The sequence below is a fragment of the Anguilla rostrata genome, chromosome 10 (genome assembly GCF_018555375.3).
Source record: "Anguilla rostrata isolate EN2019 chromosome 10, ASM1855537v3, whole genome shotgun sequence".
Classification (NCBI taxonomy): domain Eukaryota; kingdom Metazoa; phylum Chordata; class Actinopteri; order Anguilliformes; family Anguillidae; genus Anguilla; species Anguilla rostrata.
The window spans coordinates 42,704,986-42,732,904 of NC_057942.1; the positions used below are offsets into that span (position 1 = coordinate 42,704,986).

Here is a 27,919-nt window from a genome sequence, read left to right on the forward strand (position 1 = left end):
TCATGAGAAATTTCAACAGGAAAAGTTTATTCGTTTTGAAAGACAAGCCACACATTTTAAGAAAACAACACTAGTAAGCTAGCCTGAGCTCAAGTCTGAAATATTCAGAAAAACAAACTACATGTGTCTTTGATCTCTTCTTTTTTCATATTGACACACTAAAAGTTAATATATATTTATAAATATAAAAGTTCCCCAGTTATTTTGCTTTAATTTTTGTAAAATACACAATACAAATCATCCTCACACTAATATGTTAGCTGTTTTTGCCAATTTTAGAAGATATGTCATAAAATGTTACTTGAAACACACAAATTGAAAGAAAAAAATCACATCATGATATATATATTTACATTTACAAAATACAATACATCATACAAAAAAAGAGTAATCACAATGTACCTTCCAACAAATTTAAATAAACATCAAAACGTTTCATCCAAAAGAATAAAGGAAATTAAAATTTTAAAAAAAGAGAAATGAGAGTAAATAAATTACCACTTTGCTTCCACTTTCATCTTCGTATGTACACCACAGACTATGCCTCTGGGGGCCGACCCTGCCAAAGTCTCCCCAGAGGCCCCGAAGCTCTGTGCTTGCATCAGAACGCGCTACAGCAGGTCAAAACCCATTAAGAGGACGGTCAAATGGCACTTCATATATCTATACATACGCTTATCCAATCAAATAAGAGCACAACCAAACAAACACACGGCACTCGGCAAAATAAAACGGTGTGAGAATTTCAAACGACAGCGATAGCAGTGTTCTTACTGTCAAAAACCATAAGTTACCGCATTTGTGACCGTATAAAATATCGTAAATGCTACAGCATCTTCTCTGCACACTTGGGGGCTAGAACATAAACGAATCCATTAGTCCAGGCTGTGCGTAGCGGTGAAGCAGAGAATCTTCCGGTAAGGAGCTGGAGGGATTTCCGCCTCCCATCCATAACGGGTGATGTCACTAGCAGAGGCCGTCACCCAATCGTCAGTAGTATTATACGGGGGCTTTTCTAAGAGCTCAGAAATAACACAGATAAACCTTGTGTGTATGCGTACTGTCGTACTGTCCTGTGCACCTGCGTCTTGTGCTTTGCATGGTTCTTGCACACCTGTCCGATTTATGGCTGTGCTACAGTAAATGCAAGGAGATCGGTAAACAGTCCCTTATCGAGAGGTGGTCGAAGGCACGGTTGAGTCTGCCTCTCTGCTTGGCCGCTCGCTCCCCTCTACGGGTGTGTGGGGTTTTTTTTGTTTGTTTTTTTTGGTGTCTCTCTGATGCCAGGGCTATGTAAGGGTGGTGAGGGTACAGGAGGGGTTTGGAGATACCAGGTGCGCACGCTCCACCCTAATCCTGGACCAGAAGGCCGGTCTCTGAGTTCACTGTGAAGTCAAAGGCACTGGGATCTCGTGGCAGTGAAACTACCTGTGTGAGAGAACACTGAGAGATGGGCGTTCTGACGAGGAGGAGACCGTCAATCGACACCGGAAAAAAAATAAAAACAAAAATCATTTTTTTTTAAAAAGCGGACAAAACGCGCCTCTGCCTCCCGTTAGCCAGTGGTCCCGGTGAGCCTCGGGATTTGATATGTTAGTGGGAGCGATTTGGACCTGAACGTCTTAATTAGTTTTCTCCTCTGTGGGAAGGAAGGCAGAGGCTCTCTAACTGGCCTGCATAAATTGAGATTTTAGTGCTGGAACAGTCGTTGGCCTTGAAACAAAACAATAAGGCCCAAAATCAACATTTTTTATCATTTCTAATTGTGGAAAAAAAAAAAAAAAAAAAAACTTTTAGTAAGGACATTTGTGAAATGTTATGTACAATAAAAAATTAAAAAACAGTGTTAGGCAGTGTATTCAGTGTACAAACGAGGCAGGGATTTTTCCTCTCTTTTTTGAAAAGTTGACGTGAGATCACTGATCATAACCTGGAATAATTTCCTAGCTGGCACATTTTCCAAAGAAGTGACAAGGAAAATGATAAAAAAATTTGAGACAAAAACCATCAAATTCTAGCAGCACAAAAAAAGCATGCAAAACCAAAACAGCACTTTTCATCATCTCTAATGCACAAAATCAAGAAAGAATTTAAGAACAAATCAAACACTGTCTGTGAACTATCTGAACTCCTGGCGAGAGAGGGAATGAGCACGAGCGGTTCTACCCGTCCACACGGGACTCCGGGGACTACGAGGAAACCCAGAATTTCATAAGTGCTTTCAGACATCGTTCCCCAGCCAGTCAGAAGTGAGAAAACGATTTCACAGGAAATGCAATGACAGTGTAAAAATAAAGACGCATGCTCCAAATTTATGTCTGAACTCAAGAAGTGCATCTAAAATCCTACAGATTAAATATGCCATAAATATAAATAAATTACATTTTAAAACACTACGGACGGTTTTTTGAAAACCGACAGTTAAAATGTATAGTAAAGAATTAATCAAGTAGTACTTAAAAGGAACAACAAGCTGCCATTTATTTTCAAATTTCAATGCATTCCTTTGCTATGTTCTTCACTAAATGAGGACTAGTGACAGGTAAAGTGTGAAGTTAGACTCCCGCTTAGTCGGGGTTGCTGGTTGGAGAGCCGCAAAGATCCAGTGCTCACAAACACACCCTCAGGGCACACCTCTACCAGCCTACCAGTCCTTCACCATCTTTCAGCCTCACCGTCAAGTTTTTTTTCCCTCACTGGAGAAAATTTTCCACAAATTTCCACAAAGAGTTTCAGCAGTGACAGCGTGTTTAAAACTGTGCCTGAAAGACTGCTCTAAGCGACGTGCTATTTTGGTACAAAACTCCCATGATGCTTTGCAGGATTGGGCGGGGCACCCACTGAGGCGGCAGGACGACGCCCCCCTTGGGCGGAGCCACTACAGACCCAGAGGTGGACGGCAGGCCCCTCCCCTGATTGGAGCACCTGCAGCCCCTCCCCTTTTCACAGTCAATCAACGAATCACAGCAGAGCTATTCAAGATAAACCACAGGGTGACCATCAGAGCAAGCAAACATTTAAAAAAAACAAACAAAAAAAAACACTTGAGAAGAAACAAACAAACCAAAAAAATATAGATATATTTATAAAGTACAGTATAATAGCAAATGTACTGTATAATTGAAAATATCAACTTTTGGTCCACTATATACATATACAGAGTGTAGAAACAGGAGTAAGGACGAATGAGGACTGAACTTTAGAGAATAGCTGACGTTCATTTTTCGACGGAAACGAGAGAGAGAGGATAATCAGAGAAAGCAGGGGTTTGGTCACCGTGAGGCTGGGAGAGAGGGGGCGGGGCACGGGACGCACAGACCCCGCCCCCTTAACGGCAGTCGCCAGCTCTGAGCTGCAAACGCACACGGCGCTGAACAGAACGCCAGGCGAAAAGCAGGGAACGTGTCCGTTTTGGGGGGGGCGCAATTGTAGAAACCAAACTTTTTCTCCTTTTCCAAAAATGCCATCGCTAATATTCTCAGGAAGAGGGTGGGGGAGGGTGGGGGGGTGCTGGTGGGGGAGGGGGGGGGTTGGGGATGGGGGTGCAGAGTAAGGTGATTGCGCTTCAGAGAAACGAGTGGAACGATGTGAAATAAAAGTCTGCAGCTGTTTTAAGGCACTATGAAGACGCTGAGGTACATAAGTCCCTGACATTCACTCTGTGTCGCGACGCAGCACCGTCGCGACAGGAGACAGGGCGTCACGACGGCACAGGCAGGTCGCCTCCTACCTGCTTCTACTTGTTTTTTTTTTTTGGTCCAATCAGAACAGAACAAACCTGACTCTTCACGTTAAATGAAACGACGATAACACAACATGCTTTCGTGTATAGTACAGAGAAAAAAAAAAGATCCAATAGCACGATGCTTTTATGCAGCTATTCAGGGATACCTGGCTCAACAAGCACAATGTTTTTTTTTTTGTTGTTTTTTTTTGTTTGTTTTTTTTTCCGCTCAGAGAAAGCTACAACAGCTGACTGGTCAGCATGGTGACAGACACTCAGGTAACGGATCAAGATGTCACCAACGCTCCGACTGTCTCACTACATTCTAAAGTTGCCCAGTAGTCCTATCGTCGAACCTTTAAAAATGATGCTAAACGTCATAATTTACCTAACTAACTAATCTGAGGTAAAAATATCGAATAAAACTATGATGCAGTCTTTCAGAGCAAAAATTTCTCGTCGCCTGTTCGCTAGTCTAACCTATAACCTATGGAACACTAAGCAACTCGGTTTCCATGACAATTGTTGCTCTGAACACAGAAGGGCACGTTAGCAACTGGTCTGCAGTGGCTCTGTTGGGTTGGTTACGTGTTCTTTAGCGGTCAAGGACAAAAACATGATTCGCTGAAATGAGGGACGTCACGGAGACAGTCAGATCGCATCCCTCTTCCTGATCCAGCTTCTCTTGGGTCAACGGTAATCCTCCCCCCCCTTCCCTCCCACACCTCCACCCCCCTCCCTCCTCACCCCTCCCCCTCCCACAAGCAAAGCTACAGCTACCACAGGACCCATGTACCAAAAACAGCCTCCTGTCCGCCCTCTTGCCACCGCTGCCGATGCCCTCGCCCGCTGAAACTCGCCCCGCCGGGGCAGTCCGTGCCACTCTTAGCGTTGGGGTTTTGGTTTATCTTCGTACGGAATGTTAGCCGCTTTTCTCCGGCGGGAACCTGGTGGAGCGGGGACGGGCACAGGCAGGTGGGCGACGGGGGGGGGGGGGGACTCCGGGGGAGGGGAGGGGAGTTTTGGGGCGGGGGGGGGGACTCAGACAGAGGTGTAGGTGCTCCCCGTGGAGCTGCAGTGGCGGATGGTGGGGGTGAGGATGTGCTCCGTGTGTCCCGGGGTCGTTTGGGGCAGCGAGGCGAGCACCCCGGGCTGGACCACGCCCACCACGGCGCTGCCCCCCCCCTCCAGCGCCCCCACCTGGAGCACCTGGATCACCTCCACCTTCTCTCGCTTCGCCAACGGCTCCCCGCAGTCCTCCACCTCATCCTCCGCCTCGCTCTCCATCTCGCTCACCTCGTCTGTGTGGGGGGGGGGGAGACGTACAGCGATCAGTCGGGGGGTGGGGGGGTACATCTATCCGTCTGTCTTTGGCCGCTTTTAGCCTTTTAGCACATGAAACCAGAGAGAGCCGCGCATACATGCAGGTACAAAGCAGTGGGTACAGCTCACCTTTGTCAATGTTTGCAGGAGACATGGTGTTGAGGTCGTCAAACTGTGGAATAAACAACATTGAACTCATTTCAACAGTGAATTCAGGAGCTTACAGTTATATTGCACACGAGAGAGTGCCTATCACAGAACTAGGAAATACACAAGATGTTAACATTTCATATGCACAAATGCCTCCTGCACACACACGCACCATTTCATGATCACCTGCGAGGGAATACACATTGTCTTACTACTGCTCATATACAAAACAATATAACTAACCACAGTGGCTATGAACCTGCGAACACGAGGGCTTGCTTGTTCCTCTGCTGCAGATACATCCAGTGGTGGCAGCCCTTTCCTGCCCTTCTCTGAGCATATGTTCATTAAGCGTGATGTCTGTCCCGATGCCAGCGTTAAGTGCTGAACAGACCGTCTCTTTCTGTGCTTTTAAGGCAGTCAACGTTGCTGGTAAATTATACGCGTGTGGACAGAAAGCTGCCCCACCTGCAATTAATTTGTCAGTCCAGAGAGCCTCTATCTGGCAACCCTGATCGATCCCCTGCCATTAAAGCCAGACCGGCCTCTTCCTGCTCCTCCTCCTCCGCTGCCCTGGTGAACTTCATTCAAACAAAACAGCTGCCCGTTGCCCTGAATGGCTTTTTATTAAAAAGCAGCGAGTAAGAGGGCTTGTTCTGAGGCCTATAAATATTTTCTAATTTACAGCTTTCTGCTCAGTTCTTTTTACTTCTCAAACGTTATCAACAACAACGACAGCGGCGGCGGCGGCGATGTCAGGGTTCTCTTCTTCACGCCGGATCAACTGCCAATCGTTAGCGGCACGAGAGGAAGCGCACAAACGTGCATTTTTTAGCCGCTGTGCTTTTACACTGCAATTACTCAGGCTCGGGCTAAATGGACTGTAAATGGACTGCATTTATATAGCGCTTTTATCCAAAGCGCTTTACAATTGATGCCTCTCATTCGCCAGAGCAGTTAGGGGTTAGGGGTTAGGTGTCTTGCTCAAGGACACTTCGACATGCCCAGGGCGGGGTTTGAACCGGCAACCCTCCGACTGCCAGACAATCGGTCTTACCTCCTGAGCTATGTCGCCCCCATGGCTGGGGGCTGGGGTAGGACCGTTAACAACTCACTCAAACGCGTCTGTGCAGAATCAGAACGATCTGTAGCCACAATAATAATGCGATGTCTATAAGGCCCACAGTTTGTCTCTCTGACCGTGCCCCTGCTCCTGTGGCTGAGGCATGTCTTCTTAATGCCTTTGTGTCCGTACAATCGGGCGGCCTTGGAATGCCTTGCATTGTCTGCCTGCCTTGCTTCTCCAGGTCCTCGTTGTGCAAGATAAAGCAGTCGGTAGCATTCACTGAATTCTTAGCTCAATAAATGAAGCAGAATTGTTCACTGTTCCATAAGCTCTTAAAATGTTAAAAATGACTGCAAAACCTGTTTTCTTTGATGCCACTAGGCTATGTCCAACCTTCCCTTCCTAAACTACAATCAGAGAGTCAGAAGTTAAAGTTAAATATGATTTTGTACCACAGTTAACAGAATTCCTACTTACAGCTACAAAGTTAGTAATGATCTCTTAAGGCCTGGTAAACCAGAAGATCTTATTACTTTGCTCTATTAGGATGGACACAAGACTGCCGAGTTTCAGTATTTCTGCAGTCTCCTCTGACTGGTTTCTATCCAACTTGAGTATCATGTACAAGTTCCTCAGCCTCAAAAGCTGTAACTCAATTCATGGTGTCCCTCAGGGCTCAGTGCTAGGACCCCTACTCTTTTAGCTTTATATGCTTCCTCTGCAACAGTTCAGACAAATCTATGTGATTGGTTTTCCATGGCGATGCACCATACAGGGTTTTTAAAAATTAATTTTAACCTAGAGATTTTCTAAATGTTAGTGGCAATCCATTAGTAAGAAATCTTTTTCCTGAATCATCCCGCGTTCGATAATGTATGAACAGTCAGCAAAATCAATTTTTCCACCAGTGTAAATCTTGCAATATTAAGGCTCTCTCGCTGCTCCAGATGCTGAATAATATTATAAATACTGTGATGATAAGAGGGGTGGGGCGGAAGCAGCAGGCCGCTCTTCCACTCTGACTCATGTCCTACGTACAGACCTTGGACAGCGGTGGCTTCACCTTCAGGCGCTCGCTGCTTTTCAGGGACACTGTCCAGGGAGCGTGGTGCGCTTCAGAGGGAGGTCTTCCCAGCGTCTGGACTAGGCTGGCTCTCGGCCTGACTGCCGCTGTTGCATTGGCTTGTCAACATCTGGCACAGTGGCCAGGCACATTCCCGTGATGCACTGTTTTTTGTTTTGAGTGCCCTCAGTGCTAACCCGCTGCAGTGCATGTAATCACATCTGCCCTGTTCTCAAACACCTCCTCCAGCTTCAATTATCGCTCCGACCTGACAAGCTGCTAAATGGCCTGGCTCCTTGCTGCCTGACTGCCCGACTGCAGCCTAATACACTCGCCTGGCACTCAAAGCCCTCTGGAGATGGCCGTCCTGCCCATTAAGCAGAACTGTGCTCCTTTAGCAATAAAGCTTTCAGCAGTGACGGCCCTATTCTTCAGAGGACCCTTCCAAATGGTGCTTTTAAATACACATTCAAAACTTTTACCTAACGTGGAATTAAAATACCTTTTATCTTTTTTCTTACGTTCTTAGTGTTCCTACGTTTCCTGGGCTACACTCTGCATGGTGCTCTGGACTTACTAAAATACCAACATAAAAGCTGTAATAGGCTATGCCCTTTGAGGTGTGAGATCACAAATATGCGACTGAAGTGTTCCTAAATGGACATTCTAATGCTGATGTAACAGTCACTCCTGGTAACTGAAAGCAATGCAGTTCTAGAACACTGCACTGGGGGAAAGAAACAAACATTCCAAAAGACCTAGCCTTAAGGGTTAAGCTGGAGAATGACGCTATCAGACCGCTAACAGGCGAGGCCCTGTGAGCGCTACGTGTGGCAGGAATCAAACAGGCCCCGCCCACTGTTCCTCTCACCTCCCCCATGATGGCAATGGGTGTCTCGCCGGTTGCCTGGGCGACGCGGTGCTCCACCAAGTAGAACATGTACTCGTCGTAGAGCAGCCGGATCAGGTGGAAGGACCCGAAACTGGCAGCGCTGCGCAGGGTCAGGTCCCGGATCACCATGGAGCTGCGAGGGGCGTGTAAAAAGGAACCCGCGTTTTTATTTTTTTAGGTAAAAATTGCCGTAATTTTGGGTGGAGGATAATAAAATTAAGGAGAACACAATCGCTTGGTCCTCTGGAGACACTCTGGTTTTGTGTCCTCTTGTTTCGTTAGCAGCAAAAACTTGCCAGCTAAATTTAGATTTAGATTTCTCATGGCCAACGCTATCACCATAGTAACAGGCACTGAGGCCCATGGGTACTGTAGTGTTTTAAATAACAAACAGACACAAAACATGATCTCTCCTAAAGCAAGTTGAAACAATCTTAACCAAGGGCCATTACATTAATCTACTGTAACGCTTCATAATCCAGGACACTCCCAGAATTCTCTGTTGTGTGGCATTGGATTGAAATCTGTGACCTGATCATCGGAAAAAGAAAACTCTTAGCCCCGCCCACATCAAACCCTTAGCCCCACCCACATTTCCACTCTTGTTAGCCAACGTCGGCACACTCGTCCCTGGAGACAGCGTCAGCCCGGTCAGGCGTACAGGACCGCGGCGCTGCGGACGGGACGGGCGGGGCGTGGCCGGGCGTGGGCTCACCTGTAGAAGGACCACTTGAGCAGGAACTGGCGGGCGGCCTTGGGCAGGCTGGGCCGGCCCTCGCAGGGCTTCAGCACCTGGCTCACCACGTTGTCCAGCCAGGCGGCCCACTGCTCCAGGGAGCTCTGCTGCTGCAGCGTGGCCTTGAAGTCCTGCTCCAGACGCTGGACCACGCCCTCCTCGCACTGGCACACCCACGAGGCCTGCTCCTGTGGGACGCCCCGCACAGACAAGCCACACCCCCTCAGAGGCGGAGCCTGCTGACAAACCCGCGTGGTCTGGCACGGTAACGCAAACCGTTTCTCAGAAAAGCATCATTGGCTCGCCGTACCATTACAGAGCGCTGATAGGTCACCACCAACCTGAAATTACTCTACATTCCCCAGAAAGGTGTAATACACAAGCAGATGTTCAGTTGGACAAAAGGAGCCATCAAAATAAACAGCACTGACACATGACTCGGTTATATTCCTTGGCAGAGCCAACCAAATGATTAACCTTTCCTCTATGGTCCCTGTGCACACATGCTAACTGTTTATGGAGCGTATTGGTGCACAGACACACAGAGGGTGTGTGTGGGGAGGCTGGGGGTTTTGGGGGTTCAGACGGACCTGCACGTTGGCGAAGTCCACGCGGTTGAGGTCGCTCAGCATCTGGTTGATCTGCGAGGTGTTCTGCAGCACCGCGCGCGCTGCCTGCGCCAGGTGGTTCAGCGACGTGTATCTACGCAGCGTCTGCGCGAAGGCACTAACAGCAGCAACCTGGGGGAGTGACAGAGCCGCCGACCAATCACACGCTGCCACACGCCCGCCACCAGCCAATGGGAATTCAGGATTCTTTTTTTTTTTTTTCAAAACGAATTATCGTCTCTTTATTTTCACGCAGAGCGACCGAGCGTATTTGCGGGCCCCTGGTAAGAAAAGGGCACGGGCGTGTCTGCCAGTGGCGCAGCTCAGGTGTGCCCGGTCTGGAACGTGCCCCCAGGCGCCCCCCTCACCTTGGTCTGGACCATCTTCTGGGGGATGGCGCCCATGGCACTGTTCAGCCAGCCCTCCAGGCTTTTGGCAAAGTTGCGGATGGCTTGAGTCAAGGCACCTGCGGCGGAGAGAGAGGGAGGAACAGGGCGGGTCACGCCACAGACGAAAAGCAGCGCCGCTCGCCGTTGGACGAGAAACAGCCAACAGCCAACGGCTTCCCCAAAACCCGGCTAGCGCAGCTCTCGGCTGCGGTAATTATTTCTGATAGAATGGCCAGCCGAGGACAGCTTTGATACGGAGAGCAATTTCACCTTAACTGGAAATCATTCCTAAACAGCTCCGCAGTGCTTCGTAACTGAGCACTCATTTTTGGTCTGTGAGCTCATAATGGGCTTGTGGGCCCAGCTTCTGGAACTGAATACGCACTGAGCGCTAAGCCCCGCGATGTGCAGAAACGGCGTTCAGTTTAATTTCCCGTCCCTGAGCTCCAGTGCGTTAATGCGTTCACCTCTGCCCCGCGCGTCGTCCACAGCGTTAAGAAACACAGACGCGATCTGCCACGTCTGAACAGACTGCGTGGCGTAAACATCAGATAACCAAGGCTAATTTACGATAGCGCTGAAAGGCCTACGGTGAGCAACTACTCAGATCTGCAGATAAGTACTGTGGCTTACAGAAGGCAAGCATACATAACATATAATTGAGAAAAATATATTATTTTAAGTTAACGGCTGACAGTATGCATTCCTGTATTTATCGATATTTGCAGTCAATCACCCGTGGTCCAACCAAGTAATTTCCCTGTAACTGTCAGTCAGTAAATCCAAAACACTGCTCCGTATCACCAAGGTATTATGAAGCATCTCATCCGGGTTTATACATCATGCATGCCTGCAGTTTTCTTTGAGAATGTAAGAGTACGGTTCAGAATGAAGAGCAAATTATCCGTGTCATTACTAAGTGACCCCCCCCCTTTCAGAATGGAATCTCTCAGGGACAGGAAGAGGCGTGTTCTAAGCAGGAAACCCCTCGGGGACAGGAAGAGGCGTGTTCTAAGCAGGAAACCCCTCAGGGACAGGAAGAGGCGTGTTCTCAACAGGAAGCCCCTCAGGGACAGGAAGAGGCGTGTTCTCAACAGGAAACCCCTCGGGGACAGGAAGAGGCGTGTCCTCACTAGGAATGGGTCGGAGCACGTCGGGGATGAGGACCTCCACCAGGGCCTGGTACATCACGTGATCGCAGGCGCTCATCCACTTGAGCACGGCCTCGTTCCGGCACAGCATCAGCAGCCTGGGGCACGGCAGCCGCCCCTCGATCTCGCTCAACCCGCTGGGGGGGGGGGGGACAGGGCACAGGTCAGGGGTCAGGGGTCAGGAGGTCAGGGGGGCTCATTCACCAGCATCAACTATACAGGTTCACTGTCCATCCGGGCAGATTTTTCTAAGAGTCTCTAAGAGTGAGCGTTCTTGCCTGTTCTCGTTGATGGTGGCGCCCTCTACGGAGGTGGAGGGCGAATAACGCCAAAATGTCTGCCACAGCTTCTCAATCAGGCTGAACTGCAGGTTCACCACCACGTCCAGGATCGCCTGTCCAGCAACACACACCCGGCAGAGATATAAAGATCGTACCGCGCTGACAAACTCACATGCGCAAACATTACGGGTAAGCAAAAACGGTAACAGCAGGTGCAACAGCAGTGGGCTGACTGGCAGCGATGTGATTGGATGAGAGGACGCGGTGACCTCTGACCTCGCAGTGCTCTCTGTAGAGCACCTGAAGCGTCTTCACGTCGTCGGGGGTGATGAGGTCCACGTCGGTGTCGCCCAGGTCGAGCTCCGCGAAGTCCGGAAGAGTCCGGGAGGCGTCTGAGTGCGGAGAACAGGCGCGGTTAAATGAAAGCGCACCCCCAGCGCCCCCCTCCTCTTCAGTCCCAGTGACCCCCACTGTTAGCCCCAATGCCCCCCCTCATGACCCCCGGTTCTGACCCAGAAACTGCTGGTGGTGCTGGCTCTGTGCGATGACCGTCTGCTCTGCAGCGCTGGGTGCGTGCTGGCTGCTCCCCGAAATGTTCTCGCCCCCCGAGCCGTCCACCTTCTGCACCGGCTTCAACCTGCGGGGGGTGGCGGGGGGGGTTACGTTCCTCAGTGTGCATGTGACTGAACAACACAGAGTGCAGGGCTTTCACAGCAAGGGCGCGTTGCCCTGACGCTCTGTCTACGACACTCTGTCTACACACCCCCCTGCCCCCTTATCAAAAATGCAAACGAGCAATTACAACAGCATGGAGGATTGTTTCTGCTCCTGGGTAACAGGCGTTATGTGTTATATGGACACTAGGCTTGTGACAGCAGTCAATAAAGTATCTGCTCCCTCCAAAGAACACACAGTGAATATTCTTTCAATAAAAGTATCCAGCTTGGATTTTATGAAGCATATTGCAGTTTTAATAAAGCAACCGTTTACGGCTCTTTAAAACGTATCTGTGATGAGCCATTTCTGATCACAAGGCCTGTGCTTATGGACCCTGTAATGATGCTGGTACTCCATAATGTGCATAAAACAGCTCCATAGCTACACTACTTAAAACACTTAACTGGAATGTCTCTCCTTGAAATTAAATGCATATAATGCTAATGGACCTTGTGTGTGTGTGTGTGCGTGTGAGTGTGCATGTGTGTGTGTGTGTGCATACTGTGTGTGTGTGTACTGTGTGTGTGTGCGTGTGTGTGCGTGTGTGTGCATACTGTGTGTGTGTGTACTGTGTGTGTGTGCGTGTGTGTGCGTACTGTGTGTGTGTGTACTGTGTGTGTGTGTGAGAGAGCACCACACCTCTGCTTCTGCTGCACAGGCTGCTGCCTCAGGGCCATGTACTGCATGTCCTCCTGCAGCCGGTTGAGCGGAGAGTCCGGCTTCACACGGATCCCGTAGTAGTGGTACTTAGAGTTCCCTCTGAGAGAGGGAGAGGGAGGGACAGAGGGAGGAGAGAGAGAGAGGTGTGAATGCAGAGCAGAGCAGCCGCATGGTCAGGACGGAGGTGCGGGAGGTGCGGGCGCGAGGCGGGAGGTGAGGAAATGGCAGGTGAAGGTGTGGAGTCCGGCAGTGCAGCAGCCAGTAAAGCTCCCAGGCTGTAGCCTTTCCCCACAGCCACCTGCACAAGGGCTTCAGTCTGCTGATGAACCTTAGAAACCCTTTCATTTCTCTCAAGTTGAAAATATTACTCGGCAAGTAAAACTTTCTCACCTCATTGGCAAAACTTTTGTCTTAGCATAGAAAAAGTAATGGAAATAAGATTTTAAATCTAAATATAAGATTAAATACTCACCGGGTGCCGAGCCGGCGTGTCCGCAGCCCCATGAAGATGGAGCGGATGAGCTTGCCGAAGGAGGCGGCGTTGACCGGGTCCAGCCGCTGCTCCTGGCAGTGACGCAGGTAGTGGTTGTACAGCGTCGATCGCGGGAGGCTCACCCCCTCCGCCGTCTCGTAGTTATCCAGCAGCCACTGCAGCTGTGGGGGGGGACCGCTCGCGTCAGTTACCCACAATGCATTTCCAACAACAACAACAACAGCAGAGAAAGTCACGTCATTCACAGGGCCAGATGTATAACCGAGGCGCAGGAATGATGGGATACATCCGCCACAGCTGCAGACAGAGTGTGGGATCTGAGACAGAGAGCGGCGGACGCTTTAAACTTTAACGGGACCTGCGTGACCCTAAACGGGTTTAACCTGCGCTACACCGGCCTGGTTTAACCTCCGATACCACAGACAGCAGATGTTTGGCGGGCTGAGCCTGGCCTTCTTAGTCCGATCATCGCTTGTGTGACCTGAAGAAGCCCGGTCTCGCCCAGTTCAAATCTAACTTTGTGAGCTAAAAATGCAGGTAAAGGTACTCTGACCTAAAGCTGCACCCGTGCGATTTTCAACTTCCAAAGAGACAATTTGTTAACTGTGGTTTTTTAGGTTCCGTTCTTTTGGTGACTTAGAAAGACTGCACGCCTGCACATTTTTCACTTTAATCCCAAAAGCTGCTGGCAGCTTAAAAGGTCTGTCTCTTTTCTTTTCATTTCAATAAGCATTGTTATGAAAAAATGAACATTCTCCAGAACCGAATTAGACAGCTTATCTTGTGGAGTTCCTGACTTGGTGAAGTGCACGTCCACTGAAAGGGTACGAGTACCGGAATTACAGGGGTATTGAGGATTTCGGCATTAAATGGCGAAGGCTGAACTTTGTGTTCTCTTCACTGATTTTTTTCATTAAAATAAGAAGCAGAACTCAAATCGAGGGGTTAAATGAAATTAAGAGCAGACACAGCAAAGCAAAGAGCAGGAACTGATCAAACGACAAATTAAAAAACATCCATGGCTGCAGCATCTCATCCAGCATCCAGCAGAGAGAGAGAGAGAGAGAGAGAGAGAGAGAGAACAGGGGTGAAGATATGAGACAGAAAGGGAAACAGCGAAAGAATAACAGGGATGAAGAATCGTTCGTGATAAGGAATGAGAGGTGAGAGAGACAGACGGGGGTAGAGTGGAGGAGAGAAACAGACTGAGAACAGGACAGACGAGAAGGGACTGAAAGTCAGTGAGAGGGAACGAAGAAGGCAATGAAGAACAAAGAGAGGGAGAGAGAGAGAGAGAGAGAGGGAGAGAGAGGAGGCATGCAGAACAGGACAGCGTTGAGTCACACTGACTTACATGGCTGTTGAGCAGTGAGCTCCGTTGGGTGGATAAGCCTTCAGACTTTTGGAGTGTCTCAATGGCCATTTCAATCTGAGAGACCACACAGCAAACAGGAAACAAAACAAAAAAAAAAAAACAAAACAAAAAAAAAAAAAAACGGGAAGCAGCGAAGGCCAGCGACCCCGAGGCACAGAAACACAGTTCAACAGACCGGCAGGAAAACAAGGTCATCGTAAGCATCTCTGAAGAAGCAAGAGTTCCCCCAGCACACACAAATCAGACAGCCAACAAAAGCGTCTTCTTTTCAGAAGGGCCCTGCTGTGTGTTTACGAATTATCCTTGACTTTACACATTATCTCATTATAATTCCCAAGCTAGACTAGAGTGAAAAGAGACAGTGAATTGACTCGATCAGACGGAAGCTGTCGTAATTGTGAACTCTTGACAATAAAAATGATATTTCATACTTCCATCTTTTCAGAACAATCAAACAGTGACAAGCAAAATAATACAATGAATTCCATAAAATATTGCAGGAAATAACACACACTTATGTATATTTTCTGAACACAATAAAAGAGGATTTGGGGGGAAAAATGCTTTGAGCAAGCTAAATGACGTGCCCGTGGTACTACACACTTCAGCCACCAGGGGGAAGCACAGACCCCATTTGCACTGGGCGTCCTCTAACAAACTGATCCGCATCTCGCCCTCATTTGCATAAGAATATTTTCAAAAAACTTCCATCTACAGCAAAAAATGTTCAGTTAATATGCTGGCCATGTTAGCAATATCTCAAAGACTCCACCCAACAAACCTAAATATGAACTGTGAGGATATGGACTCAACAGTGTGTGGCACTGCGGATGAGGCACTAAATCTGCGATGGAAAGGTTGCAGGTTTTATTCCCAAGTGAGCCACTGCTGTTGCTATCTTGAGCGCGGTGCTTAGCCCAAATTGCTTTGGTAAATGTCAAGCAGGATAAATGGATAAATAATAGGTAGCTAAAAAAAAGTTAGCTACCTTGAATAGGAGTGTCTATGCCACACATATAGTATACACACGCATGAATCTGATATTCCAGTAATTTAAAAAACTCTAAAATGGTAGGTAAGCAATTTAATCAAACTCTTACTGATAAACTAAATCCTCATTTGACTTGGTTGTCTGACTGCTTTTTAAAAAGGCCTGTAATGAAGATGAAGGTAGCAGGTGCTGGAATTTGATATGTATTGTAATATGGATAAGGGCAGTGAATCAATAAGAGGGGGCGGAGCCTGTGCCTCAGGCATTATAATAAGGATAAGGAACAGATCTACGCTGGTCAGCGAATTGGTGAGAGGGGGCGGAGCCTGTGCCTCAGGCATTGTAATAAGGATCAGATCTGCGCTGGGCAGCGAATCGGTGAGAGGGGGCGGAGCCTGTGACTCACAGTGGCCGGCGAGGCTCTGGTGGTCTGGGCGGCAGAATGGGGGGAGGAGTTGTCCATGGAGGCGGCCCCCACGATGTACGTCCCCGAGCTGCTGATGATCTGGCCGCCGGTCAGCTCCATGGTCAGGCCCCCGTCCCCGCCCCCCGCCATCCCGTGGGACGTCACCACCGTCGTCACCTGCGACGACCCGCCCTGCGTGTCGAAGTACGCCCCCCCGCTGTTCTGGCTGTAGAGCTGCGGCTCCGAGTAGGAGTACGTCCGGCTGCCGGGGGGGGGGGGGGGGCGGGGGGTTTATTTCCACTAGCCATTGACAGCCACAACGCTAAAGAAGTTATATTTGTTGTTACGTTCCCTGTTTTCGGGGGGTACAGTTTCCGATAGCGTTTACACACCCTAATCCAAACACTGTCGGAGATTATAAAACAGAAATCAGCGCTGACATTAGAGGCGTTATCTTTATTGTAGCGCTAAGTGTTTCCTTTTGTATTGACCCATAGTGATCCACACAAAGAGCGCCCAGAGCCACCTTTTGTGTTTGAACACATTCTTTACTTCTCTGAGCGCTCCTGTTAGCGGTAGTAAGTCTGCAGAGCTCAGAAAAAAATGTCTATTACCAGCGAGCAAAACACCCACCAAGGTCAAACACCAAGGTGTTTCCAAACTGCTTTTATTCTTTTTTTGTCTGGAAAGACACATTCATCTGATTCCAGGAAGACAAACGTGTAGCAATGTCACCGATGACCGAATTCATTGTTTGTATGTGAGAATGGTTTTTAATGTAACTAAAGGACTGGGTAAGTTTCAATGCCATCGATTGCCATTACTGGTGCACATTTATATCAGTTCTTTAACACAAATGCCTGCGCCAGCCTGAACTATCGAGTCGTGAGAGATGAAAACGGACACTCCCGGTCATCTCCATTTTCACCACTGCGCTGAGGAAGGGGGATAGGCCTCCTTACGGCAGCCAGTGAGTCGTAGCACTGGGATAAAAATGGTAAACCGCAGAACGTAACGACGGACGTAAGCGGAGTTCACGAGACGGGCGCGGTCCCACTCACATGGCTCCATTGGTGTAGACGCCGCTGTTCTCCTCCACGTACTGGACCTGCGCCGGGTAGACGTGCTGCACCTGCTGCACCTGCTGCACCGTCTGGACCTGCTGGAGACGCGCGCGGCGTTGCGTTAGCGTCCGCGCGCGTGCGCACATAAGAAGGAAGAGAGGGAAACGGAACGGGCAGACACCGGTGAGAAGGCCACATCGTGATCACGGGTGCCCTCGATTTCGCAATTCGGCGAGTACCGCGAGGTTCAACGTGACGTGCGAAATTACATTTACGCACGTGATACTAAATAAGCTGGATGTGTTACATCGCACATTCAGATACATAAACATTTTAGCCTCGGGTTTTAACACAGTGATGCGATACGTTAATCGTGCGAGCTTTATTGTGGCGTGTTTAACCTGCATGTCAAAATTGCTCAAATAAAAAAACAAGTGTTTATTCCACAGAGGTATTACGTCTACGAATATGGTGGTAACAGCTTAAATCTGCTGCCCACTTTAAACCAGCTGTGAGCATTTTTATTTATGAACCAGGTCAGACACTGGTACTCTGCTCTGACTCCAATATGGACTTATTTCCTCATCTGAGGTCCAATAACAAAGTCCTTCCCCAGAGTCCAAGCTAAACCCCAAAGGAGACCGGCTGTTTTTATTATTTGTTTTATTATCAGTTTTTTCCTATCTGTAGCCTTTACTATACATTTGTTTCAACTTCTTGTTTCAACCCTTTTTTAAAATGTATGTGAAGCCATTTACGCACCTGCTAAGTTGGTATTGTTATTATATAAAGACCTTGATGATAAAGAGATGCGGTGACTGAACATGTTGAATTATTTGAAGGAATGCTAACAATAGCCCCATCTGAGTCACACATGTCCACAGCTCAGCATAGAAACAGCACGTCGCTCTGCAGTAAAACTGAATGAGTAAGAATGGAGAAGTTGTAACTTAACTGTTACACGAACCGCGTCAAGGCAACCGTAGAAATACAGACCGCAAAATAAAATATATTTTAAAAAATTTAAAAAATGTAAGGACGGCGGTTTCACCTGCTGCTGGACGGGCACCTGTGGCGCCACCTGCTGGGCAGCGACGGCGGGCTGCGCGGGCACTGCGCTCTGGAGAGGGACGGTGGACGCGGCGTCCGAGCCTGCCTCAGGAGTCTGCATGGCGCCTAGGGGAGCGCGGGACACAGCAAATGAGCGGGAGACGCCGTCAACGAAGACACGTACATTTAAATTTCCAATACATGCAGGAAATTGGCATGTGCTCGTATTCGCCGAAAACGCGTGCGTAAAAGTTTCCGCACGGAGAAGAGCAGATGCCCAGTCATCACGTCACGATCGATAGTAGCGGTTAATGCTTAAACCCGCATACAGTTAAGTGCGACAGAAGGTGTAAGTGCAGGAAGAAGACTGAGAGCGAAGCAGGTGTGTCGCTATATATCTGTTCGATCAACAAAACTATCAGTATATACAGAAAATGTCTTTTTCCTGGTCCAAATGCGCATTGAGCGAGAAAACAGGAATTTTCGGTTGTCTGCACTTGCGCCCACTTCCGGGTTTCTGTCAAAATGCAAATATTTAGGCGCAGACAGTTTCTGCACTGGAGGGATTGGGATCATGCACAGCCCTGTAATGTAGTGCTTTACGCAGGGTTTACTGCTTACTGCTCGTAAGTGGCATTGGTAGCGCTAATAAACCCACGCTAAAAAAAGATTTCAGTGCGAGCTGACCCGATATGCAGTGTAAACAGGTGTGTCTTCAGACTGCGTCAGAAGAGGCTACGACTCATGTGTTTGATCGGCATCCTCGGACAAATTTATATAATGCGTGCGACGATTATTCACACTTCTAATTATCATTTGCTCAGTTTGGCAGACGTTTTCATCCGTGGTGGCTAACCGGTAAGTTCATGAAAGAAGACTGGATGAAAAGCAGACCGGATTGGAAAATCGCCCACAACGCAATTGAAACACTGTTTAAAGCAATACTAAAACACACACTCGGCCAAAGAGAAGGGGACCAGCACACAGAACTGGGGGTTGTAGCTCAATTAATCAATCACTGACATCTCACATAAACACGCAGACCGGGGTTCAAGGAGCCCAGAGGCAATATTAAGAGGTGGCTTTTCAATATTCTGGAAAGTTCTTATACCAACACATCGTAAGATGGGGACAGTTCAAATATACACATTCATAAGAACGAATTTAAACCACCACGTGAATTCTCACTGTTGCACTTAAAGGTGTAGCATTAACTACAGTTTCTCTATATATAAGACAGTGCCGAATTTGTACATATTTTTCCAAATTCATTGTATAATGCAGTGCTGAGAAAGTAGCAGTCATCAGAGCCGCAAGAAAAAAACATCTTTTTTTAAAAACAAAAACATAACGATGACCCAAGAAAATGCATATTCTGTATATTTAATACTGTGATTACTTTTCTTTTTAAGCCATCTGATCTTCCTTAAATAAACGTTCTGCAACTTCAAAAGCAAGTGTTTCCATAGCAACAATTAATTGGAAACCCAAAGAGGCGGTGGCTGGCTAGGTCTAATTTAAAGAAACCCGTAGAGGTAAGAAATTGTTCAAAAATATCTATGGCTATTCAAACAAAACATTATTTTGGAATTATTTAGAATTAATGACAGAAATTGACACCAAAAACCTAACATTTGTTAACTTTTGTGTCGAATTCAGATTCCTACTCCGGGTTAAGTTCACCTTACCTACACAACATGTAAATGTTACTTGTTGATCAAGAGATTATAAATATTTATGTTCAAAATAACAGGCAACACCCACAGATTAAGTAACAATTCAGCAGTTTTAAGAGACACTGTAACAACGACGCTTATATGTAGTTAGCTAGTCAGCCATGTGTCCATACAACACTTGCTTGATTGCAACAGGAATAAAATGCATAATTCAAATGACACACAAGATTAATTTTGAATGCCTTAAACGTAGCCTGGGTAATTCAAAATCTCACTGTCCTCTTAACAACGATGCTGCTAAAGGATCAGGCGTCCATCGTTTGACAGTTATAAATAAGTTGCAAGCGTAAAGACTCATCTCACTACTACTCACACCAAGGGCCGCGTCCAGATGTTCGCAGAACGTCCTCGCCGAACAATGGCTCGCCTTCGGGGTTTTTCATGAGGAAGAAAGGCACCGCTAAACTTTCACCGCTACCTCGGAACCGACCAGACATTAATACCGTTAACCGACCGACAACGCAGTCGCACTTCGCGCCGTGCCCGAGTCCGAAACGCGGGGACGGAAGGACCGGTCGTGTCGCAGATAAGATAATCGCAGCAAAGATAATTTTAACCTGCCGCTGTGACCAGGTTCTTCCATTCAAAAACGAACCACCTGCTCCCTGTGGTAGGCCTCAATGGAGCTCCCGAGGAGGCTGGGGGTGGGGGGGGAAACCTGTTGTAAACAACCACCTGGCTCTGTTCTGCTACCCACCCCCCATCCCGAATGCGGTCCCCCGTGGCCCACTTAAACCCCTTGCTCCAGTGAGCATCTGCAGGCTCCGCAGAGCCACACGACCACAAAGGCCAGAGGAGACAGCGATGCTCACCTCCATCTGCCCCCGCCCACCACTTTCCACCGGGCCAATCAGAGGGGGACATCTGGGGGAGCGGGGGAGGGGTCAGTATGACATCAGTACTATGGGACATCAGAACTAGGGAACGCCTCGGCTCCTCCAAAGCGGGACTTGGGTGGTCTACATAGTCAGGTGCGGAGGCCGCTGTCTTTCAGTCTGCTAGTGCAAGCACACGTGATCAGGGGAAAAAAAACAAAAAAACCATGGCGTCACAGAGAAAGGTAATGGGGCATACTTAATAAGCATGTGCATGTACCTGTTACATATTCAACAGTGGAAAAAAAATACCATGAAATAATATAAAAGGATATTTAATTGCTTGAGACACTAATCACTGATTAAAGATTGTACCTCCGATTAATCTGACATTACACTCAGCACAAATCCTCCGCACAAACAGCAGCTTCAAGCATTAACGCGAGCAGCACAATATTTAGAATAAAACAAAAAAAGATACTTTGTCTGCTTTCATTCTATCAAATAAGCTCAATATCTGATACCAGTGACCTCCAGCTGAACTGAGAGGGCCGGCACTGTCCACGTTGCGTAGCTCCAAAATGGTTTTATACATCATTAATTTAATCTCGCCGCACCGTAATTGATTATTAAAAGGAGGACGAGGAGGAGGCGCGTGATTAATTGCAGAGACAGGTTGGCGACTCCCGTTAATAACGACACGGCTTTGACGAGCCGGGAGTTTCTCCGGGTCTCTGTTCCTGCAGCGCACAACGGATGAATCATCCCCGCGAGCAGGACCGACCGCGACCGCGTTCGAGAGCAGCATCTTCCACAGCACAGAGCACCGCCACCGCGCTAATTACCTTCCTGATAAATCAGAGGGTAAAACGAAACGTTTCACATTTGGCCCCTGGTGCTCAAGATCTGCCCTGGCATCCAGGGCGCTAGATGCGTTACACTTTGCACAGGGTTTCCATGGATCACTTTCAAACTTGTGGCGATGAAGAGTTGAAGATAAAAAATAAAAAAAGAATATATATATACACAAAACTTCAGCACTAAAGCAACATCTAATTAGCATAGAAACAAACGGATCTAAGCTTTGAGCACTCCCCCCCCGCATACAAGGCTTTAAGTTTTTATTAAAATAAAACATGAAAATATTCCAGGAGTACAGGATTACCTTTTTACTAACTCTTCATCGGTTTTGACCTGAAGGTTCGGCTGCAAATCCTGTCAAACACAAACAGCGGGCGTTTCGATTAAAAAGCCAGGCCGGTTCGGACCTGGATGTTTATTCACCGGAGGGGGGGGGGCTGGCATCTGTTCTGGTTTTCTGGGGGGAGGGAGGGGGTGGGGGGGGTCGCTGCAGTGGACATGGCCCCCCCGGCCTGCGGCCCGACCGAGTTTCAGACGTGAGGTCATAAAAATGGATGAGTGAATAATTGAGCTGATCAGCTGCTCGCTGAGCATGGGGGAGGGAAAGGGGATATGGGGGCCAGGTGGCGCAGCTCCTATTTTTGCAGCACACCTGTCTGCAGGTAAGTGGTAATCAGAGCCGCCGACGGGACGGGGACGGGGGCGGGGGCGGGGGGGGCAGATCGACCAGGCCAGGAAGCAGAGCGCGATGGGGAGAGGGGCGAGGGCGAGACTGTGCTATGGTCACCGAAGGGTGAAGCCACACCGTCCCCGGCAACATCGGCCGGGACCCCTCCCACGCCCCACAATCGGCTGCACTAATTAACAGAACAGAAGGAGGGACAATTCACACGTAGGATCCTGAATCTGATTGGCTGGTGTTAAAGCTCTAACCCAACAGCACGAGCACCAGAATGCTAGAAATGCTCAGCTCCAGGGGCCTCATTTACTAAGAGCGTTAGCCCACGCAAAACCAATAACACAACAAATGCCCCGCCTACTCTGCTCCGTCCCGCCCAACCCCACCCCAATCTGCCCCGCCCCTCTCTGCTACACCCTGCCCTGCCCTACTCTCTTCTGTTCTGTTCCGCTCTGTTCTGTTCTGTTCAGTTCTGCCCAGCTCTGCCCAGTGTGCACCCTGCCCGTTCCACCTGATGCACACAGAGCCGCAGAGTCTGTTTCTCAGCCCCGGCGCACAGGTAAGCGTGTGGGAAGCGCTGACACAGAAAGGGCTGCACATCCACGTCACCTGAAAACCCGGAGAGGGCCCCATAAGAGCCTGACGGGCGATCAGCTGTGCGGTGCGTAAAAAGCTGCGTTAGGACAGCGAGTAAGAGCCTGACTCAGGGTGCAGAACTGAACCTCATCCTGCTCATACAGCACACACTCTCAGTGTACAGCAGCCTGCAGCTTCTGTAGAGGCTCAGAGCTACACACACACACACACACACACACACACACACACACACACACACACTTCTGAATCTGCCACTATATCACTTGGCAGGAGAAACCTGTGTTCCGGTCTCTCAGCAGACACTATAAACGACCCTGAGAAGAACAACAGCCTGTTATCGGCCATTAAAGACAGATTTACAGCTTCATCAATAACCTCAAAGCACTGGGCTCACTGATAAAATCTGAATAAAGCCAGCCTGTCACAGGTATCAGGTCCCCCCGAGCACCTGGACTTCCTGCACTCTCAAAACACCACACAGAGCATGCCATTTTTAACACACCACCATGTCCAGTCAAGGACAACACATTTTGTGTTACTTTCAACACAGCCCTACATATTATAATATTAATATTATTAATATAACACAAAAGTAGTAACCGTGACGCAAAATGTGTTAAAAATAACACAAACGTAGTAACAGATAAAGCGTGTTGGATATTAGCACATCCGTAGTGTGAGTGTGGTCCACCGCTGGCCAGTGGCCCAGGACCCCCTCCATCCCAGCCAGGCACACAGCAGGCCGGGGAGACCCCGGGGGAACCCGCAGTCCAGCCGCTAAACCGACGCGGACGACCCGACAGCAGAGCCTCCCTCCTCGTCTCCGCAGACACGTCCGGTCCAACTCTCCGCTTTGTGACCGTAACGTCGCCGCCGATGCGCGGCTCTGTCCGCTCGCGGGAACCCCCCCCGCGCGTAACGCCTGCTTCGCCACCGCCCCCCGCGTCTGCGTGTGGAACCGCACCGCGGCGTCCGGCCTCCGGGAAGAGCCCGCACGCAGGGCGCCCGGAGGCGAGACCGACAGAGCCGACGGATCGATGCGCAGAAACAGGCGACTCGAATCGCGCTCGGAGAGAGGAGCCCCCGGCGCTCTGAAGGTGCGGAGCGATCGAGCGCGTTTCCGCGGGAACATTCCCCCTCCGCCGCCGACGCGGTTACAGTAAAGCAGCGTAATCATGCGCAGCCATCGCTCCGGCCGGACACACGTCACCTCACGCTCCGCGCATCGACCCGCGCCATTCACGGCCGCCAGACTGTACGCAGCCGGAGAGAGAGAATCAGCCCACCCTCCCCCTCCACACCGACACCGGCCCAGGTAAACACGCCAAGCCTTTCATCCAGACAATAAACTGTGGGCGAACGCCAGGAAACCCATAAATAAAATGGTGAAACTACGACACGCTGACAAAGGCCAAGATCTCTGCCATCAAGGTAATAACAACCGCAAGGCACTTCAGCCGCAACTTACAACTTTCAATCCGAGCCGTTTTTTTTTGTACAAGTAATTAAGTAACAAAGGTTAACACTTGCATACCTATTCGCTCGAATTAAAGCCGGGACTGCCTGAAAGAGCGGAGGGCTTTAATCACAGCCCCAGTGCTTTCTGCTTCCAGCTGGGCCTTTGTTACCCGCAATTCTGTAAAAATGGTACTGCGTGTTCTTGTTTTAACAGCCACATCACTGTTCCCAGCTAAGGCAGCGTAAAGCCACGGCAACTGCAACCAGCTCAAACTAAGCAAAGATAACGAAGAAACTTGACCTCAAGCAACTTGGGTGCCACTTGACCTGATCCATGCATTTTCTCACCTAGTACCATAAGGTCTGTTGGGTTTTAACTAAATACAGAATATATAGGCCTAGTAGTTAAAACACCTCTCTTAACAGAGGTGCGCCTTACCTCAGTACCATGCAAAAGGTAAAAGCATTACTGAAACATATGGAAAACTTGATTATAATCATCCTTTTTATGGGCACCCCCTCAAAAATTGCTTCATGACATAGCCAAGCGTTAATACAGTAGGCTGTTGATTTTTTTCCCTAACCAAACAACACAAAACTGCAGGCACGGACACAGGAATCAGCAAGGAATTTTCATTGAATCTCCCACCACACTGGCAATAGGCCTATGCACGGACATCCAAAGCATATTTTCTTTCCTTTTCATCCAACCATTCAAAAGTCATTCAAGAGTACCCCCCCCCCCCCCAAAAAAAAAGACACACACACACACACAAAATTGATTGGCCCACTTTTTTTTGCTAACAATGGCCTTGATGATAAATTATACATTCCTCCAAGTGAAATGTATGTGGGGCCATTTCTAAAAATAACCAATTCTCCTGATTATATTTTATCAAGCTGAAATAAAACGTATGGAGAATGCTGTGAATAAAATCACATTGCAGGCCTGCGTCCTGCTGGGCTGCGTTGCTTGTAGCGCACAGGTAAGTGTGTTGCCAAGGTAAACGGAAGAGGTTCTTAGTGGCAGTGAAACCCAGCGTACAGCACACCTGTGCGCTCGCTCAGACAGATGCAAGGCAGAGCAGGGTAGTGCTGAAGCGAGATAGGCCTGACTTAATTGATTACGATACTCTAATTAATGTTTCGAGGAAGCGTACCCATTAAACCAATACAACAGTAAGGGTGCCAGCAACAATGTTTTTTTAAATTGTAAAATCACAACACGGGCACTAATCTGACCACCCTAATTCTCTTACCTTTAAACTGGGAACTGATAAATGATCACATTTATGTAAAGGCTATGTGTTTGTTCCTGGCAATAGTTTTGGTAAAAACATTAGATTTTTGTTTGAAAGCTCAAAAAGAATTCCCAGAAATGGACGTGTTTGTCTGCATGAAGGAGTACAACAGATTCCGTACGTACAGAGAGCATTGGTTAAACTAGCTGTTTTATTAGGCAAGTGAAAGGCCCCCGGCAACCATATGGCGGCAGGTACTATAGAACATCGATTTTGATTATATGCCAATCTTTGCTTAGTGTTTCCCCTTCGTTTTATTACTTGCTAAGATAAAGAGAAATTGTTTTCATTCCCCCAAAAAGAGAACAACGTAAAAGGAAAATGATTACGTCACCAAATGATCAATGACGTTAATTTCCAAAGAACAATAAAGTCTAAATCTATACGACCAGCCTATGAAATTAATGAATTATGCATCATACAATTTAGAGTTTTATGTGTGTTGTTAACGAACTTCTGAACAATGTCATGATTCTTTAGGTTAACTTCATGCAATTAATTGCGCATATAAAGCTATCAAAAAACTAACTTTTTAAAGCAATCCAATATTTCATATTTCATCAGAGAATAATATAAAACCAACGAACGCGCGCCCGCGCGCGCACACACACAAGGGTAGCCGATAGGAACGCTGGCTTGTGCCTTATACATTCAACTAGTTCATCTTTGTTGCTATATGTAGCTACCGTTGAATGACAATAATTGACACATGCAATACTAAATGTCCTTATGTTATACCTCAGTTTGGTAGAATATTAAATAGCTCGTTAGCCAGTAGTTAAATCAACCAGACCGGTGTAGAGTGAATTCATTGTATTAATTGTACTTAACGTTAAAACATAAAATAATATTCAGGAATCACCTCGGAATAGATTACTAGGTCCTTTCTCACAACCTCAATTTTCCCATTCAGCTCTGTTTCACCTTAATTTGCAAGACATAGTACACCGAATAATGGTTTTTAATCGTGATCGATATCAAACTATACTACACAACGTTAATTGACGGCTTGCAAAATAAACAGCTATTACTGCTGGCTAACCCACCTTAGCTAGTTCCACAGCTGGAGTGCAATCACCAACATTGTAGCTAGCGCATTAGCTACAGGCTAACAATAGCCGTCAATATATTACAATCATCATTATAATATGTAGCTGCTTACTGGATAAATTACAGATATGTAACTAATGCCCAATTTCGCAAGTTAAACAGATGTCAAAAATGCAGCAGATGCTGCTGCTTGCTAAGAGCTACCAATTTCCTAACAATTTCTGCGTGTAACGTTACTTTAGGAGAGATCTATTGACTAATGTCAGCTCGCTCTGTCCTGTAGCTAACCTACTAGCTAACTCCTGGCAAATGCGTTGCAGAATACAGGTTCGATAAGAACGGAAACTGATTCTTTGAAATGATTTTTCTTGATTATTCAGGGAGAAGGCTACCCACGCATTTCTCTCGAAAACGAAAGGGGTAGACTAATTCAGATTTTTGAAACAGAACATTTTTACTAGCTTGCTAACTGATAAAGACTAAACAAAGGGCAACCCTACTAGCCTGCAAGCTAACTTGCGTTTTGCCAAGCTACCTGGCTAGATATACGAAAACGTAATAAATAAACAAAATAAAAAGATAATTCCAGGCTAAATCCATACCAGATAGTAATCGAAAAAAATACATTACAATTCATGAATATCGACTCTCTTGAAAAATGCAAGTGGGTGCGAGGGATAGCTAAAGTAGGAAATAGCCAGGCAGCTGGCTAACTAGCTATTATTTTACAGCAAGCGAGGTCCTGTTCCAGTAGCTAGCTACTAGCTATTGCTAGCCAGCTAGCAAGCTATCCAACGTTAGCTAATTCATAGCGAAGAGAAAGAGAATGAAAGAACGAGAGCATAGACTGGCGAATTACCAAGGCGAGTGATGTGTTCAAGAGAAGACCATTTATAGTCACGAACGGACAATAACAGAGATAACCACAGTAAGGATATATTCACCTGGGCTGAGGACTAGAGGGTTGATGAGGATGTGGATGGTGAAGGTGGTGTGATGGAGCGAGGTTGTTGTTGTTGGTGGGTTACAGTCGCCAGGACTACGGTGACTATGGCGCTGATTCACTGGGCAACAGTTGCTATGAGACTCATTGGAAGAGAGGCTCAACCGAACGTGAGCCGTAGGAAAAGGAGGAGACTGCGGTTACGTATTCCCGTTTTATCTACGTTTAAAATGCTTGTTACTCTTGAAGTTGAGCCTTTATCACTTTTTATTAGTTCTGCCATTCAGTTAAAATATGCATTATATTGTTTTAAAGTCTTTTTCTCATGTCTATGCTTCTA

The 27,919-nt window shown here is 47.7% G+C and overlaps 1 protein-coding gene across 9 annotated transcripts; it reads right to left on the bottom strand.

Moving 5' to 3' along the window:
- On the bottom strand, nucleotides 1-27,738 carry rfx3 (regulatory factor X, 3 (influences HLA class II expression)). 9 transcript variants are annotated; one of them, XM_064297309.1, is made up of 18 exons: nucleotides 21,856-21,978; nucleotides 20,688-20,870; nucleotides 18,141-18,265; nucleotides 17,087-17,187; nucleotides 16,026-16,287; nucleotides 14,608-14,682; nucleotides 13,233-13,414; nucleotides 12,740-12,859; nucleotides 11,896-12,020; nucleotides 11,660-11,775; nucleotides 11,381-11,496; nucleotides 11,085-11,239; nucleotides 9,931-10,028; nucleotides 9,545-9,694; nucleotides 8,934-9,142; nucleotides 8,198-8,351; nucleotides 5,177-5,219; nucleotides 1-5,025 (listed from the first exon to the last, which is right to left on the bottom strand). In XM_064297309.1, exons 2-18 carry the CDS (start codon nucleotides 20,785-20,787, stop codon nucleotides 4,766-4,768), a joined length of 2,391 nt encoding a protein of 796 aa, XP_064153379.1. In that variant the 5' UTR covers nucleotides 20,788-20,870; nucleotides 21,856-21,978; the 3' UTR covers nucleotides 1-4,765. The 9 variants fall into 9 exon arrangements, with proteins under 9 accessions (XP_064153379.1, XP_064153384.1, XP_064153382.1 ...); XM_064297314.1 differs by lacking the exons at nucleotides 20,688-20,870; nucleotides 21,856-21,978 and adding an exon at nucleotides 27,581-27,738; XM_064297312.1 differs by lacking the exons at nucleotides 20,688-20,870; nucleotides 21,856-21,978 and adding an exon at nucleotides 26,633-27,484.
- Nucleotides 27,739-27,919: the final 181 nt, after the last annotated feature.

Coding starts and splice junctions, on each gene's coding strand:
- rfx3 (XM_064297305.1), bottom strand. CDS start 20,312: ATGTCTGGTCGGTTCCGAGGTAGCGGTGAAAGTTTAGCGGTGCCTTTC. Junction 14,683..16,025: donor CCAGAGCCTCGCCGGCCACT/GTGAGTCACAGG, acceptor GTGGTCTCTCAG/ATTGAAATGGCCATTGAGAC. Junction 11,776..11,895: donor GCACCACCAGCAGTTTCTGG/GTCAGAACCGGG, acceptor CTCCGCACTCAG/ACGCCTCCCGGACTCTTCCG.